Source organism: Zalophus californianus, chromosome 9 (genome assembly GCF_009762305.2).
Source record: "Zalophus californianus isolate mZalCal1 chromosome 9, mZalCal1.pri.v2, whole genome shotgun sequence".
NCBI lineage: Eukaryota > Metazoa > Chordata > Mammalia > Carnivora > Otariidae > Zalophus > Zalophus californianus.
The window spans coordinates 97,050,978-97,069,039 of NC_045603.1; the positions used below are offsets into that span (position 1 = coordinate 97,050,978).

Genomic DNA, 18,062 nt, shown 5'->3' on the forward strand with positions numbered 1-18,062 from the left:
AATCACCTCCCACAAGGCCCCAAGTACGGCGCCCCTTTCCCCCCCATATTGGTGCCCCGACTCCCTCTGTACACTCACATAGCTGGCCACCAGCTGTGGCTCACCTGCACTTGTCTCCTGCTCCCCAGACCACAGCAGCTCTGGCTTGTGCAATCCAGCAAATTTCTCTGCTATCCGGTAGACTGCAACTATGTCTTTTCCAATAAGATCTGAACCTCAGGGGCACCTGCGTGGCTCAGTCGGTAAAGCGTCTGCCTTCGGGGGTCCGGGGACTGAGTTCTGCATTGGGCCACCTGCTCAGGAGGACCCTGCCTCGCCGTCTCCTTCTGCTGCTTGCACTCTATCTCTCCCTCTCAAATAAATAAAATCTTAAAAAAAAAAAGAAAAAGAACTGAGCCTCAGCTTTGGGGCGATGGCCTCTCTCCCAAGTGTGTCTCTCCTTGGATACTCTCCCTCAGCGTTAGGATATCATATTGAGTTCGCCCATCTATGATTTCTTTTTTTTTTTTATTTAAACACAATTTTTTTTAAAGTAACCTCCATGCCCAAAGTAGGGCTCGAAATTATAACCCCAAGATCAAGAGTCACAAGCTCTTCTGACTGAGTCAGCCAGGCGCCCCAGCTTGACATTCTTTGTTTCACTTTCTCTGTTTAAAGCATTGCGTAGTTTCTTTTTTTTTTTTTTTTAAGATTTTATTTATTTGAGAGACACGGTGAGAGAGGGAACACAAGCAGGGTGAGTGGGAGAGGGAGAAGCAGGCCTCCCAGCGAGCAGGGAGCCCAACCCGGGGCTCGATCCCAGGTCCCTAGGATCATGACCCGAGCTGAAGGCAGATGCTTAACGACTGAGCCACCCAGGCGCCCATAGTTTCTGTCTTCTGATAGGAACCAGCCAGACTGATGACACTTAATCAATTGTATGTCCTGCAGTGTTCGAGGCAGGAGTGAGTCAGACAAGGTACTTGCTTTTGACCTTATAGTCTACAGAGGTTGGTAACTAAGACCTAACTCACAAGACAGACTGAGCCATACAAAATTTTGAGGCAGAATATTCTAAACACAAGGGGATAAGTGCAAAGAACCTATTGATAATGAACTTGATATATTTGGGAGAAACAGAAGGCCCAGTGGGGCTAGACTTCTGTGAGAAAAGAGTAATGAGAGATGAAGTTGAAGAAGCAAACCTTTTAGGTAGAGTAACCAGAAGATATTTTTAGAGGGGTTTTGATAATGAAAGCAATGTTACACCACGGTAATAGGAGTCATCTGGGATGTATGGTCACAGAATTTACAGGCCACAGTAAAGGAGTCTGGATGCTATTTTAAGTGTGACAAGATGTAATCAGAAAGCTTTAAGCACGGGAGTGACATGATCTTTTTGACTACTCTGGTTATTGGAGAATGGATTAAAAGAAACAAAGATGGAAAAAGGGATCTAACATCCCCAGAGTTAAGGAGAATATGGTTCAGTCACCAAGCTCTTTCAGGACATTCGGGTTTCATTGTCATTCCTAACATAAGAGTACCAGGGTGAGGATTATGTTTGCCGATACGGAAGGCTTCATGGAGCTCATGCCTGTGCTAAAAAGAAATAAAAAGTAGCCGCTTTTGGCTTTCAGCTCGGGGAGGCAAATGTGCAACTTCCTTCGGTCGTCCCGAATCCGGGTTCATCCGACACCAGCCACCTCTGCCATGCCGCCTAGGTTTGACCCCAATGAGATCAAAGTCGTGTACCTGAGGTGCCCCCGTGGCGAAGTTGGTGCCACGTCTGCCCTGCCCCGAAGATCGGCCGGCTGGGTCTGTCTCCAAAAAAGGTTGGTGATGACATCGCCACGGCAACCAGTGATTGGAAGGGTCTAAGGATTACAGTGAAACTGACCCCTCAGAACAGACAGGCCCAGATTGAAGTGGGACCTTCTGCCTCTGCCCTGATTATCAAAGCCCTCGAGGAACCACCAAGAGACAGAAAGAAGCAGAAAAACATTAAGGACAGTGAAACTGTCACTTTTGATGAGATCGTCAGTATTGCCCGACAGACGCGACACCGATCTTTAGACAGAGAACTCTCTGGAACCATTAAAGAAATCCTGGGGACTGCCCAGTCTGTGGGCTGCAATGTTGATGGCCACCACCCTCATGACATCACAGATGACATCAACAGTGGTGCGGTGGAATGCCCAGCTAGTCAACTACAAAGGAAAATGTTTCAATAAAGGATCATTTGATAACCAAAAAATAAAATTAAAAAAGTAGCCATTCAAATAGCTTTAGTAAGGATGGGGAAACGTAGGGGAGGGAACATCAGAAGTCCATAAATGTAAAGTCCATAAATGAAGGCATGAAGGTGTTAAAGAGTGATGAAGTGGGTGTGGGTGTTTTCTTGTCTAAACGGGAGCTAAGAAATGATAACCTAAACAGGTAACAGGGACCTTGTCCTGGGGTGGGCTGGGTGTGTGAGATCGATAGGGGGCTTAAGTTTTATTTTCTGTAGTTGACTGGAAGCTACTGAAGGATCTTAAGTAGGATGGTGATAGAAGTGTATGATGGGGGCACCTGGCTGGCTCAGTTGGAGGGACGTGCAGCTCTTGATCTTGGGGTTGTAGGTTCCAGCCCTACGTCGGGTGTAGAGATTACTCAAAAATAAAATCTTAAATACATGTAATATGGATATCCTGACATCAGCATAGGATGAGTTTCAGAGAGCAAAGACCAGAGGGGTAAGGAAGTGAGAGAAAAGAATTCTCACTGGGGAAAGAAAGCAACACACTAAGGCTGTTCATCTCATCTGCATCATGAACAAGTACCACTATTTTCGTACGTATTAGACTTTTAGGAAGCTTACTCCAGGTAACAGGTACTGAGTGGCCAAACCGGGAGTTAAAGCTGATTTTGTTGTTACAGGAAGGTCAAAAAAAAAAACAAAAACAAAACAAAGCAACCCAAATCAGGAAGCTCATGATGTCATGTACATTCAGAATTTTTATTTCAAAACATAGAACCACAGTAACATTAATAATAGAAAACCCATTTGGAAATATTCACAATCTGGTCTCTGAGAAAGGGGGAAAAGTTCCCCACAGCATTACTGCCAACCCACTGGTTTTGAGGAGCCGGAAGTAGAGGTGCAGTTAAAGTCATCTGTTGAACCAAGCCCCATTCCATATAAGCTGTTTATTTCCCCAAAATGCTCAATGACCAGGGGAAACAGTGAGAACTGGTGACTAAAATACTGTCATAGGCAAGGATTTGGCTAAAGGGTCTGAAGTATGTAAGCACCAAGGAGAGAAAGGGTGGTCAAGCAACATATGAAAGAAGGAAGACAGAGTAGGTGTCATGGGGCCCAATCTCCATTTATCAAAATACTGGGAAACTAGATGATTGTACTGGTGTCCATGACCTGGGCCAAGTGTACATCCCTCCACCTCATCCGGCTCTCTAAAATGCTCCCGAGTTAGAAGTCTTCAGTTTGTTTCTTACCCCTTAAAAGAAAGGCTCCTTCTCCCCTATGACTCCCCTCCAGGAGGCCACATGTTCTGATCTCACATTCTCCTTTCATACTGCCATTGTCTGGGTCTAGGGGGAGGCAGAGTCCTCCACCCTCAATCTGAAGATTTAAGGAGTTCTCCCCCCAGTTGTCCAACAAGGAAAGGTAGCCAGATGCGACTGAACTCTGAAGTCTGGAATCAAACCGTAGATGCAAATTCCACCCAGCAGAGGCAGTGTTCTTTATATAGAGAGAGATGAGTTTGAACACATTCTATTCAAAAGGGGGCTGTAGGTACATAAAGGACACAAGTTACCAGTCATCTACTTCCACCAGAGCAAAAGTGACAGTGCACATACATTCATACTCTCTCAAGTGTGGGCTACACTGCACATTTACTCGTATTATCCCAAATGTATGGTCCCCTAAGGGCGCCTGACGTCATACTATGCAAATATGGCAACAGAAAAAGCATGCGATGACCCTTAGCGACAACATATTTCAACTAGATAATAATCGTTCAGGAAAAATCCTCTCCCAGAGCTGAGGTTACAAATTCCAAGTTAGTTGATGAACATTCTCCTCTGAATTCTTTTAAAGCTATGGCTTAAAACAAAATATCAACCACTAAAATCTCCTAAAGAACAAAATGGAGAAATACAGAACCTCTACCAAGAACCACTATTTTGGGTTCCTCATTTGGAAGGTTCTCCCACCAGGCGGGTATTAGGAATACTTTAACCCCCACCCCCCACAGTGAGTCCACTATAAGGGGAAGAAGTTGTTTTGTCCAGTGAGGGGAGAAAGGATATCTAGAAATAACCTTCCCTTCTCTGGACTCCAACCAAAACTAGAACCCATCCACCACCATTAGCTATAATGCCCATCTTAATAACCCTAGATTTCAAGTAACACTACTTATAATTTTAAACAAAGAAAAAATTTCTAAAGGTAACCAGTAGCTTCTTAAAACAGGCACATCACTTTTCTCAGAAATTAAACTTGAGAGTTTCCACCTGAAGGTTAAGAGGCAATGTGCAAACTTCACACACCCCATCATGTACCCTCTGAGAACACGTTATACTTCTCCCTGAATCTTCCCCTTATTGCACCTCGACCGCTCCAGTATCAAATCTTCTACCCTAGAACCTCTCTTCAAGCGCCTCCCTCTATCCTCAATTTCCTTGTTTTATTTGGTAAAATTATTTTACACTTAAAAAAATAAATATTTATGCAATAAAACCAGAAGATAAAATAAATAAAACTCAAGTTAATTTGCTCTGCAGAGCTGTATGGAAGCGAGGGAGGTGCTCTTATGTAATCCCTCTCTGCCCTCCACACTCATAGATCTGCTTCCTGGGAAGTCGGGGGTCGGGGAAACTGCACCTCACTCTTACTCCCCTCCCCTACTGGCCCTGGTGAGGCCCTATTAGAACCCAAGGGAGGAAGAGACGACAATGCTGTCAGATGGCAAGTGGCCAATGCCTCCTGAAATGAGGGTAGGTTTGCTTGGTCTCTCCTAAACAGAAGAGAATGTCCAAGAAATGAAATGTTTTGAAAGCCATTAATGATACAACTAACTCCTGCACTGGTTTCCTCTGTGGGATGAGAAAGGAATCAAGTAGCAGCATTCAGAAACAGTCCTGGGTTACAAGCTGATGAGGTCTCTCCCTCATCTGGGGAGAGGTTGCTTTTCCATGTTGGGAGGGAGGCGGGAAGGAGGCATGGCTTAGACGGTGGGGTTTACTTCATGGGCTGGATCCTGTTCATCTCCACGGTGGGGACATTCCCAGCTCTGTTAGCCTCCCGAGCCTGCCCCTCGAAGGCTCGTGTGATTTCCTCAAAAGTCCGGCCACGAGTCTCAGGGACTTTGAAGAAGGTCAAGACCAAGAAGACAATGAGGAAGCCAGTGAAGATGATAAAAACATAGGCTCCTAAATAGAACTAGTGAAAAGATAAAGAAAAAGGAGTGTCAGTGTAAATTCTGGTCATTGCCAAAACCCTTCCCTTCCCATCCATTTCTAGTAGGCTTCGGGACACAACCCTTCCACATTTAACAACAACATGTAGTCTTCCTCGGTATTTTTTTAAAAAAGACTTCGTTTATTTATTTGACAGAGAGAGACACAGTGAGAGAGGGAACACAAGCAGGGGGAGCAGGAGAGGGAGTGGCAGGCTTCCCTCTGGGCAGGAATCCTGAGGTGGGGCTCGATCCCAGGACCCTGGGATCATGACCTGAGCCAAGGGCAGACACCTAAAGACTGAACCACCCAGGCGCCCCTTCCTTGGATGTTTAGGATGCCATTGCTCACTTACTGTATTTCCCTGCAATTCTGCATCATTCCTTTTCTTATTCCTTAAAGATCCCTGCTTCCAAATACCTATTGAGTATTTTAGGACTTTTTTTTCCCTTTATTTATTTGTCAGAGATAGAGCACAAGCAGGGGGAGAAACAGGCTCCCCGCTGAACAAGGAACCACATGTGGGGCGCGATCCCAGGACCTCGGGATCAAGACCTGAGCTGAAGGCAGACGCTTAACCAACTGAGCCACCCAGGCGCCCCTAGGACTTTTGATGATTATTTTTAAAATCCAGGTTTCTGAAAGACCCACAGAAATAGGAAATGCATTCTAGAAGTCCACTGCAAGTGCCTTTATTTAAGGAACCAGGTCCAGGTCATTTTATATAATAGGACCTACCTCACTCATTCATTAACATCCTATGATTATTAGTGAGCCTTTAAGGTCATGAAGTCACTAATGCCAGCTCATTCAAATTGAGGATTTTACGTGTTGGTCTGGAATCCTTTGGCATTCATCACGAACATTGTATCTAGGCAGAACTATGCCTGTAATTACCTCAGACCGGTGCTCTTTTTTTTTTTTTAAAGATTTTATTTATTTATTTGAGAGAGAGAGAATGAGAGATAGAGAGAACGAGAGGGAAGAGGTCAGAGGGAGAAGCTGACTCCCCGCTGAGCAGGGAGCCCGATGTGGGATTCGATCCCGGGACTCCAGGATCATGATCTGAGCCAAAGGCAGTCGCTTAACCAACTGAGCCACCCAGGCGCCCAGACCAGTGGTCTTTTAAAAGTTCCCAGTTTTGGGGTACCCGGCTGCCTCAGTCAGTAGAACATGCGACCTCTCATCTCCTCCAGGTCTTGAGTTTGAGCCCCATGTTGGGGGTAGAGTTAACGTTAAAAAAATAAAAGTTCCCAGTTTCGCCCTCCTGCTTAAATCTTTTTTTTTTGCTACCATTCCTTCTTTTTCTATATGCCACTGAAAAAAAAAAAAAAAATCTGGTTTAAAACACTAGATATCTGGGGGGGCGCCTGGGTGCTGCAGTTGCTTGAGCGTCTGCCTTCGGCTTGGGTCATGATTCTGGGGTCCTGGGATCGAGCCCCGCATCCAGCTCTCTGCTAAACGGGGAGCCTGCTTCTCCCTCTCCTGCCTGCTGCTCTGCCTACTTGTGGTTGCACTCACTCGGTCTCTGTCTTTCTGCCAAATAAATAAATAAAATCTTTAAAAAAAAAAAAACCACTTGATATCTGGGGCGCCTGGGGCGCTGTTGGTTGAGCGTCCGACTCTTGGTTTCGGCTCAGGAGATCAAGCCGTGGGTCAAGTTCCGTGCTTAGCGCAGTGTCTGCTTGAGATTCTCTCTCTCCCTCTGCTCCTCCCCCTGTCACATTCAATCTCTCTCTCTAAAATAAGTAAAATCTTTAAAAAAAAAAACCACAAAAACAAACTCCACTTGATATCTAACCCTCTGTGGTGTCAGTTACCAAATTTTAAACCTGTTGGCTTAAGTGAGCTGCTTTTGAGATGGACTCGGTGAGTTTTGTTTGAATTTACTTACTGCAGCTGAAGGGAACAGGAGCCCGACCAGGAAGTTGGAGGTCCAGTTGGAACAACCAGCCACTGCCATCGCGGCCGGGCGGGGTCCTTGGCTGAAGAGTTCGGCCACGATAAACCAGGGAATGGGGCCTGGGCCAACTTCAAAGAAGGCCACAAAGACCAGGGTAGCCCCGATGCAAACAAAGCTCATCCAATTATACTCATCCTAAATGAGGAGGAACAAAGGAAAGCTAGTAGTCAAGACAGCTTGACCTGGATAGATCTAGCCTCCCAGCGATGAGGACTGTCTGATAACGGAAGCTCCCTCTGTCTGGGGTACAATGGAGTTCTTTGACTTAAGAGTCAAAAGGCCTGGGTTTTTGAATCGTAGCCTTGTGCTCACACCATCTGTCATTTTGCACCAAGATCATTTCATCACCTGTAAAATGGGACTAATTCCCTCAAGAATACTTGAAGAATTACATAAGGTATTTTACAAGCTCTATGTTATACAGATGTTAAGAATTACAGCAGTTTAGTTACCGATCTCTGAGGATTCATTTTTCTTAAATCTCTGGGCATGGGACTTTACGGGTCTCCCACTCACCTCTCCCACCCACGTCAGAGTCACCTGTGACCTATTCTCCCTCCTTCCCCTCCGTTTCCTTCACTCAAAGAGCACGCACCTTTAGTAACAATGAGATGGTCATAAAGATGGAACAAACAGCCATCCCTCCAAGGCCAGTCATATGGAGAGTCCTCCTCCCTGCCCTTTCCACCAGAAACAGCTAAAGGAAGAAGAATATAACATAAAATTTCTGCTTTCCCTTTCCTGAAAACTGTATGAACTACCGGAATGTGCTGTACCAATGGCAGGATACTTGGTAGAGTCACACGTGCCCTTTTAGTTGAGTTTCAAGCATCCTACAAATCCCTTTTATACCTCTCTCTTTCCCACCCACTTCATATTTGCTTGAGAGAGTGAAGACTACTCATACCCATCATTCAATCGCTCTTCTTTCCCAAAGAAGAACGAAACAACCACAACTGCTAAATGATGGTAGGGAGGGAGATGGAAGGACACAAACCCCATCTTTGAACATGTGTAGGAAGAACGCCCCTCCCCCTGCCCCCAAACTATCACAGCATCCAACTTACAGAGACAACAGTGAAGATGGTATTCACTACACCCGTGCCGATGGTGGCATAGATTGGCTCCTCAATACCTGCATCTCTGAAGATTCCAGTTGAATAATAGAACACCTAATAGGAAACAAAAGATGATGCAACTCTGAAACAGCAGCTGGGCACCGCAGTTAAAGAGAACCCTTGGAAAAATACACTCAAAGTCCCAGGAGCTTAAGGAGTCCTTTCTGGGTTTTTCATTCAATCAGTGTCTTTTCTGCAAAGAAATCTTCTCTATCTTATCTCTATTCTCTTCTTAGTTCTCAGTTCTACCTACTGTTTCCGCTTCTTCTTCAATGTTTATTCCTCCTGTTCATTGAAGTCTCCTCCTTACATCTATTCTATTAACTTAGATATAAAGATTTTTTTCGGTTTGTTGTAAAGTTCGGTGGTGGTTTTTTGGTTTTTTGTTTTTTTTAAAGTAATCTCTACACCCAACATGGGGCTGGAACTCAAGACACCCCAAGATCAAGAGTCACGTGATCTTCCAACAAAGCCAGCCAGCAGCAAGTTCCTCAATTAAGCTTCTTCAATGGACAATTCCTCTAACCTTAAAACAGTGATAGGCACACACCGATATCCTACTTCGACAGCGAAGCCAACTGAGGAGGAACCTCAGCCTGCTCATGTTATTAGAAACAGAACTTGGGCTGGAATCCCTAGCCCCAGGTCCTCTCCAAGTGTTCTAGGAAATGACAGCCGCTATCATCTTAATGTAATATGTACTATTAAGTAAGCTACTGTTTATACTATTTTTTATTATTTGCTCGTCAGCATGCTGACATGTAGGGTTGCTACAGCTACCACAGTCAAAGGGATGTCAAAATATTGAACTCAGACCTCAAGGTAATAAGGGAACAGGATCTAGATCCTCTAGGTTCAGTTCCTCAGGTTTGGGTCAAGAGTTTATTATTTCATCCAGAGTGTTTGCCTCTACAGCCGTATTCATCAGACTTTTTGATCAATATATGCGTCGACTCTGGGTTACGTTCTCAAGAAACAACTCTTCAGATACCTACAACCTCGGATAGAAACGATGGATACTTCTGTTTTCTAAAATAAGACTAATAAGGCTGTGCTTTTTCTGGTTTAAAATTATTTTTGGGGTGCCTGGGCTGCTCATTTGGTTAAGCGTCTACCTTCGGCTCAGGTCATGATCCCGGGGTCCCGGTATAGAGCCCCACATTGGGCTCCCTGCTCAATGAGGAGTCTGCTTCTCCCTCTCCTTCTGCCCCCACCCCCGCTCGTGTTCTGTCTCAAATGAATACATGAGATTTTTTATTTTTAAGTAATCCCTATACCCAATGTGGGGATCGAACTCACAACCCCAAGATCAAGAGTCGCATGCTCTCTTGACTAAGCCAGCTAGGCACCCCACAGTGATTCTTAAAATGACAAAATTGGAAACTGGGATCCATCAAAATCATCTCAGAGGTTTTTTTAAAACTATTTTTCCTCCCAATTTCTGATATCACAGCCTCTAACCCTTTATGAAAAGCACTGCTTTTTCAAATACAAATAACCTTCTTGTGTGTTAGGGAGAAATGGCCAAGGACCAACTTACTATTTTGAGCATCAAGTGTGTTTGGCAAATGCTTTTCTACAGAATGACCTAATCATATTGATCAAGACTGATGATGGAATAATATTATGCAGCCATCAAAAGGAATGAGATCTTGCCATTTGCAACGGCATGGATGGAACTGGAGGGTGTTATGCTGAGTGAAATAAGTCAATCAGAGAAAGACATGTATTAGATGACGTCACTGATATGAGGAATTCTTAATCTCAGGAAACAAACTGAGGGTTGCTGGAGTGGTGGGGGGTGGGTGGGAGGGGGTGGCTGGGTGATAGACATTGGGGAGGGTATGTGCTATGGTGAGCGCTGTGAATTGTGCAAGACTGTTGAATCACAGATCTGTACCTCTGAAACAAATGATGCAATATATGTTAAGAAAAAAAAAAAGAAGATAGCAGGAGGGAAGAATGAAGGGGGGGAAATCGGAGGGGGAGATGAACCATTAGAGACGATGGACTCTGAGAAACAAACTGAGGGTTCTAGAGGGGAGGGGGGTGGACGGATGGGTTAGCCTGGTGATGGGTATTAAAGAGGGCACGTTCTGCGTGGAGCACTGGGTGTTATGCACAAACAATGAATCATGGAACACTACATCCAAAACTACTGATGTGATGTATGGTGATTAACATAACAATAAAAAATTAAAAAAAAAAAGACTGATGAGAAACCCTCTGGGCATGAGTCGGAACAAGAGTATGCTTCATATCCAAAAATTTTATCTGCAAATGGACAGAAGGTATAGGAATATCCTCTCTTACCACCACTAGGATCCAAAAGCTGGAAGGTAATATCTGCAGAGAATTCAAGCTACCTGCCAAATGTCACCTTCCATTTTGCTCCCCACTTTCACCTATCAGAGTCCCTATTCTGGTTGTAACAACACAGACAGACTAGGAAGGCCCGCTCTATCTGAGGTTCCCAGTGTATCGTCAGACCTCTTGAATTCATTGCCTGTTTATTCCCCAGGGCTTTATAATGATAGTTTTTAGACTGTGAAGTCCTGGAAAAAAGCCACAGCATGTAAACTCTTGGATCTACTTTAGTTGTATGGCCTGCCTTATCACTGATGACATCAGAAAAGACTGATCAGATTTGTAAAAGACAACTGGAAATAAAAAATGAGTGGTCAGAAGGAGGAATAATGAAAAGCAGATATATGTGTCGTGTCCTACATACTGAAAAAAGTTTGAAAGAGGACAATGTTGACCATAAGGTCCAAGACAAAAGGTGATGAATTTTTCGTTTTATCATTTATTTTCTTATTTTCCCACATGGAAAACATGTACTGCAGATAGAATTTTAAAGAAATAAAAACAGGGGTACCCGTCCAGCTCAGTAGGAAGAGCATGCGACTCTTGATCTCGGGGTTGTGAGTCCGAGCCCCAGGTTGCGAGTAGAGATTATGTAAATAAACTTAAAATACGAAACCATGTCAAAACCTGGATAATCAGTATTTCTGGAGTGGCTGCTGCGGGGCGAGCATCGTGGGGACTCTGCAGGTGTAAGGAGGTGAGCAGGCCCCTCGGGCAGGTGCGTGAACTGTGTGCGGGACCCCCTGGGACACAGAGTAGCTACTCACAGCATTGATTCCAGACAGCTGCTGGGACAGCTGGAGCATGATGGAAATCATAATGGGCTGCTGGTAGCTCCGTGACCTGAAGAGCTCCAGCACCGTGGCTTGCTTCTCTTGTGCCATCCTGGTGCTCTCATCTTTCATCTCCTGGATGTCCTGAGTCACGTCCTGGGTGCCCCACAATCGCTGGAGGACTGGTCAAACAGACAGACAAACAAAGGAGAAAGATAAGGTGCTGTCCCAACTTCATTTTCCCTATAACACAGCTGGGAAGAAGCCACACTTAGATGAGCCCCGGATATGGCTCATCCATTAGCATCTGTGCCTTAACCTGCTTCTCACTCCACTCTTTAGGGTTGGAAAGTTTCTCACTCCAGAGCAATCAGGAAAGTCTCCAGCTTGGATCCAGAGGGGCCAGGAAAGGAGCGGACAAAACCAGATCCAATGCCCTCATCCTGAAACAAACCACAACCCCCAAATTCCCACAGCGAAGGTGTGAAGGATACTCACTGTCCCTAGCACTCTCCTCTTCCTTTCTGTTGATGAGCAAAAATCTAGGACTCTCGGGGCAGAACGGAAGGGCTGCGCTTTGCAGGACAGCTGGAATGATGGTGAAGCCCAAAAGCAGGGGCCAAAGCTCTTCAGTCCCCATGATGACTTTCAGACCAAAGATCTAGAAACCAGATAAAGACGATACTTTATAAAGCTCATACTTTATATAAGCCACAAGTCAGTTTAAAAAAACTGGGGGGCTCAGTCGGTTATGCATCTGCCGTTGGCTCAGGTCAGGATCCCAGGGTCCTGGGATCCAGTCTGCACTGGGCTCTCTGCTCAGCAGGGCGTCTGCTTCTCCCTCCGCCCCTAGCCCTCCTCCCCTTACGCGTGCGCTCTGTCTCTCTCAAAAATAAAGCAGAAAAAATTTTCAGAAAATCATCCCTTCTTTTACCACAGGAAAAGATAAATTCTGTTTCTTCTCCTTTCTCTACCCTGCCTGCTTCTTTAGCCACCTGTGAGCTATAGTAATAATACCTGAAACTGACATATACTTGAATATAGGTCAGATGTTCCTGCCCAGAAAACTGACACGCATTCAGTATGAGGTCTAGAGTACCTGAGCCACCAGGATCCCGATGACGATGCCCAGCTGGTTGAGAGTGCCAAAGGCCCCCCGGAGGCCAGTGGGAGAGACCTCGCCGATGTACATGGGCACAAAACCTGTGCAGAGGCCGCAGAAGAGGCCAATAACCAAGCGGCCCAGGATCAGCATTTCAACCGACCGGGCTATTTTGCAGAACCCCATAAGGCAGCCACCAGCGACAGCCAAGAGGTTGACAATGAGCATTGAATTGCGCCTGAAAAGGTTAAAAAACAAGAGAAGTTAGCAACATAGGCCAGGCCGAAACTTCTCTCTTTCCTGATCTCTCTACCCTTCTCCAGGCTCATGTTATCTGCTCTTCCGGTTTGAAGTTCTCCTCTTTCTGTTATCAGAACATTTCCAGTTGGGCTAAGATCAATGGTTCTTACACCTCTGTAGGCATAAAACTCACCTAGAGAACTTGCTGAAGATTCTTTTAATTCCCAGCGGTAGCCAGGGTGGTAGCAAGCACAAAGGCCAGTAGTTCTCAAAGTTGTCCACAAACTAAGAGCATCAGCTAGAAATGGGCAAGAAATTAAAACTGTCCCACCCCACCCCAATTTAGTAAATCATTAGGTTTGACTCTGGGACGGAGCAATCTGTTCCCAAAAGCCGTCCTGGTGATCTGATTCTAGCTAAGGTCCGAGAACCACTGCCCTGGGCAATTCTCATACAGCTGGTCCACGAACACACTCAAGAGAAATTTCTGGACCCGTGCTGAAATTTTGATGCTTCTTACTGCATTTTGTTGCAATATAGTTGCTTAGATGGCACCAACATACTAATGAGAACAGATTTCAGACAAAGGTTTTCTATGCGCAGAAAGTTAGACAGCTTCAGCTCTCCGGCTCTCGGCTACCCTGTGGTGACGGCCACTTACAATAAGTATTGATAGCCAGTAGAAAATAATAAATTACTGAATCTATGTGTTAAACGTGGGAGGCAAAGCCACGGAAACAACTAGAGGAAGACGGAAGAGATTAACAGTGAAAAATCACTGCAGATGTTTGGAAGATACTTCTGGGACTCTGCCCTTGGGTGGCCTGCTGGAATTACCCGGGGAGTTCTGAAACGCTGGTACTTTTTTTTTTTAATTATGTTATGTTAATCACCATAATTACATCATTAGTTTTGGATGCAGTGTTGCATGATTCATTATTTGCGTATAACACCCAGTGCTCCATGCAGAACGTGCCTTCTTTAATACCCATCACCAGGCTAACCCATCCCCCCACCCCCCCTCTCCTCTAGAACCCTCAGTATGTTTTTCAGAGTCCATCGTCTCTCATGGTCCATCTCCCCCTCCGATTTCCCCCCCTTCATTCTTCCCCTCCTTTTATTTCCTCTTTTTTAACATAGAGTGTATTAATTGTGAAACGCTGGTACTTTTAAAAGCTCCCTGGGAGATCCTAAACGTGCAGCCAAAGGAGAGAACCTGCTGTTAAGAGAAAAATTTCATCCCTCATGCTCACTTTTACCTTTCTCTGCATTCCTTTCCTGGTTTCCCTACTTCCTCTATCAGGTTCTTTTGCTAATAAAATAAAGATAGGAAGAAAGTCACTGAAGTATGGGAGGGCCACATTAAAATGTCAATGACTTTAGAAGACACAAGGTGTCCTCAAAAATGCAAACACAATCGGGCGCCTGGGTGCCTCAGTTGGTTAAGCGACTGCCTTAGGCTCAGGTCATGATCCTGGAGTCCGGGGATCGAGTCCCGCATCGGGCTCCCTGCTCAGCAGGGAGTCAGCTTCTCCCTCTGGCCCTCTTCACTCTCGTGCTCTCTGTCTCTCATTCTCTCTCTCTCTCAAATAAATAAATAAAATCTTTAAAAAAAAATGCAAACAGAACAAACACCAAACATCATCAAATAAAATGGGTTGCTTTTAAAGTTTTTTAGACGGTGAATTCTATTTGTGTTTCCTGAACGTCTAAATTAGCAAATGAAATGGTTTCTTCACCAGTCATTACTGAAAGTATTCTGCTAAGACATTTTATTAAGTCAGCAAGAATGAAAAGTTTCAATTTTCTTTTGGGGGGGGAAAATGTCAGTTATTTGGCCATTATCCATATTTGCCACAGGGCAAGGATTATAAAATGTTTCCTCCCAATCCTGGCTTGTAAACACAAGCATGAAATCCCAAATTTTTCAAGAAAAGCAAACAACCTATGACCTTGTAAATCAAGTAGGCTTCTGGGAAATTCCATAGTGCACTTTATTGCAGAGAGAACTGAATTAGCTTCAGCTGCACTCAAAGGTAATCTCTTGATGGGCAGCCGAGCTCCAAGCAGCCCTGTTCAGTACCAGTTGGCCCAAATTTGCCTCCATGGGAATTTGGGACGCTCTCATTCAAATGCATCATCACCTCTCCATCCTAATTCTCAATACTTGTTCTCAATGCAACCAGCATAGCCCCCCTCCTTGCCCAGTTTCTGGTCGATACCTGCCAAAGCGGTTGACAAAGAGTCCAACGGAGAAGGAGCCAATCATACCACCAACGGAGAAGATGGCCACAGACAAGGACCAGAGGGAAGTGAGTAACACCTCAGTGGGACGGTCGCTCAACGTCTCCTCCAGGGTGTAATTGAGAAAGTCCTTTATGATCTGCCAATTAAAATGACTGGTGGGCAGACTGTTACAGCTGAATGAGAAGGGGCAAATATCGGGGATCTTCCCCTCCCTAAGAAAACAGCATTACAATGACTGGTAGAGAATCAAGTAAATGAACGGGTCGGGATGGAAGAGATAGAGAACCTTTGGAGGTTCGTGGTAGCTCTGAAAAGAACAATTTTGATTTGTCCTGAAAATCCCAGTAGGTGGTTAGCACTGATGTTCAGTGACTACCCCAGTCCTCCCCTAAGACCCTCCCACCCTCCTTGTAACTAACCCCTGAGGCATAATAAAGGAAGTGTATCACGATAGCGTGAGGGGAAGCATGGATACAGTCCAGTCAAGGGTATGGGGAGCAACTGAGCTTTTTGCTTTAATGATTCACTTGGACTTCCCCACCAATGTTATTCTGCCTCCTCAGCCTTCACCAAGCGAGATACCAAGTTTGTCTGAAATTCTTCGTTCTTGAAACCCTACCTAATTTACCTATTCCAAATTCTAACTCTGGTCACCTGGCACTCACCATCTCAGGAGCATTGATGACTCCGGTGTTGTAGCCAAACTGGAAAGAGCCTATTGTAGCAATGGAGATGGCAAAGATCAGAGGCGCTGTGACCTGGGGTTGGGGGGGAGAAGGGAAGAAACAGTCCTTAAAGCTCTCGGCTGATGATTGTCTCTTATTAATTAAGGAGAGATATTAGGAGCACTCGGCCTATGAGTGGTATGAAAAGAACAAAAACTTAACGAAATTTAGGTAACGAATGGGGGAACACAAAGAGCAGGTTATACTAAAGAACTTCTCCGGAGATATACAGACAACCACGTAAACTTGGGAAAAGCGGCAAGAAAATTTGGGAAGAAAGTTAAGAGGAACTGGGTTAACTCGTTTCAAACTATTAAAAAAAGTTGCCCCATGTAAAAGCAAGCTTAGAACTGCAGGGAGCCTTGGGATTCCTAAAAATGGATTCTTTTGGAAACAGCTAGATCCAGTGCTGTCTCCTCCTGTACCCCAGATCCCACTGAAGCCCAGAGTGGTCGTGGTGGTCTCTGCACCACTGGGCTGTTGTAGCGCTCTGGATAATGTAATCTACAAAATCTACCCAGGGTATCCTGGTCCCATTTGAAATTCTTCCTGTTTACTTCGTTTTGTACCACTACCCTCACCCACCAGGGGGAGAGCACAAGGTCACACCCAACATAACAGACCGGAGATGTGGTGGGGAGAAGGGAGTCATCTCTCACCCTGCTGGGAGTAATTCAAGTGTGTGTTTATCTTAGATTTCCAGCTCAAGGTAAGCTCAATTTTTAGGGCTGAGGACATCCTTCCTTACCTTAAACTCCCTCCCCCTTTTAGGTTAGACGGACTGGCCAGCCAGAAGTTTCAGTTCTCCAAGTTGACCTCCCACCCCGGACAACTTGGCCTTAAGTACCCGAGTGGCCCCCGCCTGCACACAGCTCTTTCTGTTTAATCCCTTTCTCATCAGTAATGACCTCTTCCTTCTGCCTCGCCTCATCCTTTACTATTCTTGAGGGCCTTTTTCTCCTCCCTGTTTTTTCATCCCTTCTCTTACCTTCCTTCATTTTCAAGTAAGTTGACCCGGTGACAATGATTTTCTCCCAGCAAAAATAATGCTTATGTAAATTAAAGCAATTAAAACAAACTAAATGAATTAAAATGGGATGCAATTTATAATTAACCTCCTCAGTCACACTAGTCACATTTTAGGTATATCTCTCTCCTTTGTCCAAGCCGAACTAAAGCAATTGTCAGTGTTCAAACACTGTGCTCAAATAGCCCTATGTACCTCTGCATCTGTACCCTTAATTATATCCTTTATAATAAACTCAGAAATGTGAGTAGTGTTTCTTTGAGTTCTGTCAGCTGCTCTAGCAAATTAATCAAACCCCAGGACGGGGTTGTTGGAACCTCTAATCTCCAGTGGTTGATAACCTGGGCTTGCCACTGGCCGCTGAAGTGGAGGGAGAGGGAGGCAGTCTTGTGGGGCTGGGCCCTTAACCTGAGACACCTGACGCTATCTCAGGGTAGATAGAATTGAGTTGAATTGGGAGGGTATTCGGTTATCACCAGCTGAGAATTGAGGAATTGCTTGGTGGTGTGAAAAAACACACACTGAAGGCTGCCATAACAATACACCACAGAATGGATGGCTTAAACAACAGAAATTTATTTTCTTAACAATGCTGGAGTCTGGGCATCCAAGATCAAGGTGTTGGCAGGTTTGGTTTCTCCTAAGGATTTTCTCCTTGACTTAGAGATGGTCTTTTTCTCTGTGTGCCTGCATCCCTGGTGTCTCTTGAATAAGGACACCAGTAGGATTGGACTAGGGCCCACCTAAAGGCCTCATTGTAACTTCATCACTTCTTTAAAGGCCCTGTCTCCTAATACAATCACATTCTGAGGAACTGGGCATTAAGCCTCCCATAGGAATTTTGGGGGAACACAAGTCAGCCCATAATACCATGTTATAAAAGACGCACTCTTTTGTACTCTTTCATCTTGAATATCCTTCCCAACGGACTAACTCCTAGTCATACATACAATAACCAGTATCTCTTAGCCTATGTATATTACAAAAACAAGAATGCTTTCTCTGGAGAAGACACCAAGGATGTGACTGGAAAATCATTTGATAAAGAGATCATG

The 18,062-nt window shown here is 44.9% G+C and overlaps 1 protein-coding gene across 7 annotated transcripts in view; it reads right to left on the reverse strand.

The window, feature by feature from the left end:
• Positions 1-4,681: 4,681 nt before the first annotated feature.
• The window catches only part of LOC113922269 (solute carrier family 2, facilitated glucose transporter member 3-like), a 47,728-nt gene continuing 34,347 nt past the window's right edge, over positions 4,682-18,062 (reverse strand). For 6 of the 7 annotated variants that reach the window (XM_035721801.1, XM_035721800.1, XM_035721798.1 and 3 more), the window contains 9 exons: positions 15,921-16,013; positions 15,231-15,391; positions 12,766-13,006; positions 12,165-12,327; positions 11,661-11,848; positions 8,476-8,580; positions 8,004-8,105; positions 7,340-7,543; positions 4,682-5,428 (listed from right to left, as the gene is read on the reverse strand). In XM_035721801.1, coding sequence (XP_035577694.1) covers positions 5,228-5,428; positions 7,340-7,543; positions 8,004-8,105; positions 8,476-8,580; positions 11,661-11,848; positions 12,165-12,327; positions 12,766-13,006; positions 15,231-15,391; positions 15,921-16,013 — 1,458 coding nt within the window. In that variant the 3' untranslated portion in view covers positions 4,682-5,227. The remainder of the gene's footprint in view (positions 5,429-7,339; positions 7,544-8,003; positions 8,106-8,475; positions 8,581-11,660; positions 11,849-12,164; positions 12,328-12,765; positions 13,007-15,230; positions 15,392-15,920; positions 16,014-18,062) is intronic. The other variant, XM_035721803.1, reaches the window with a different exon arrangement.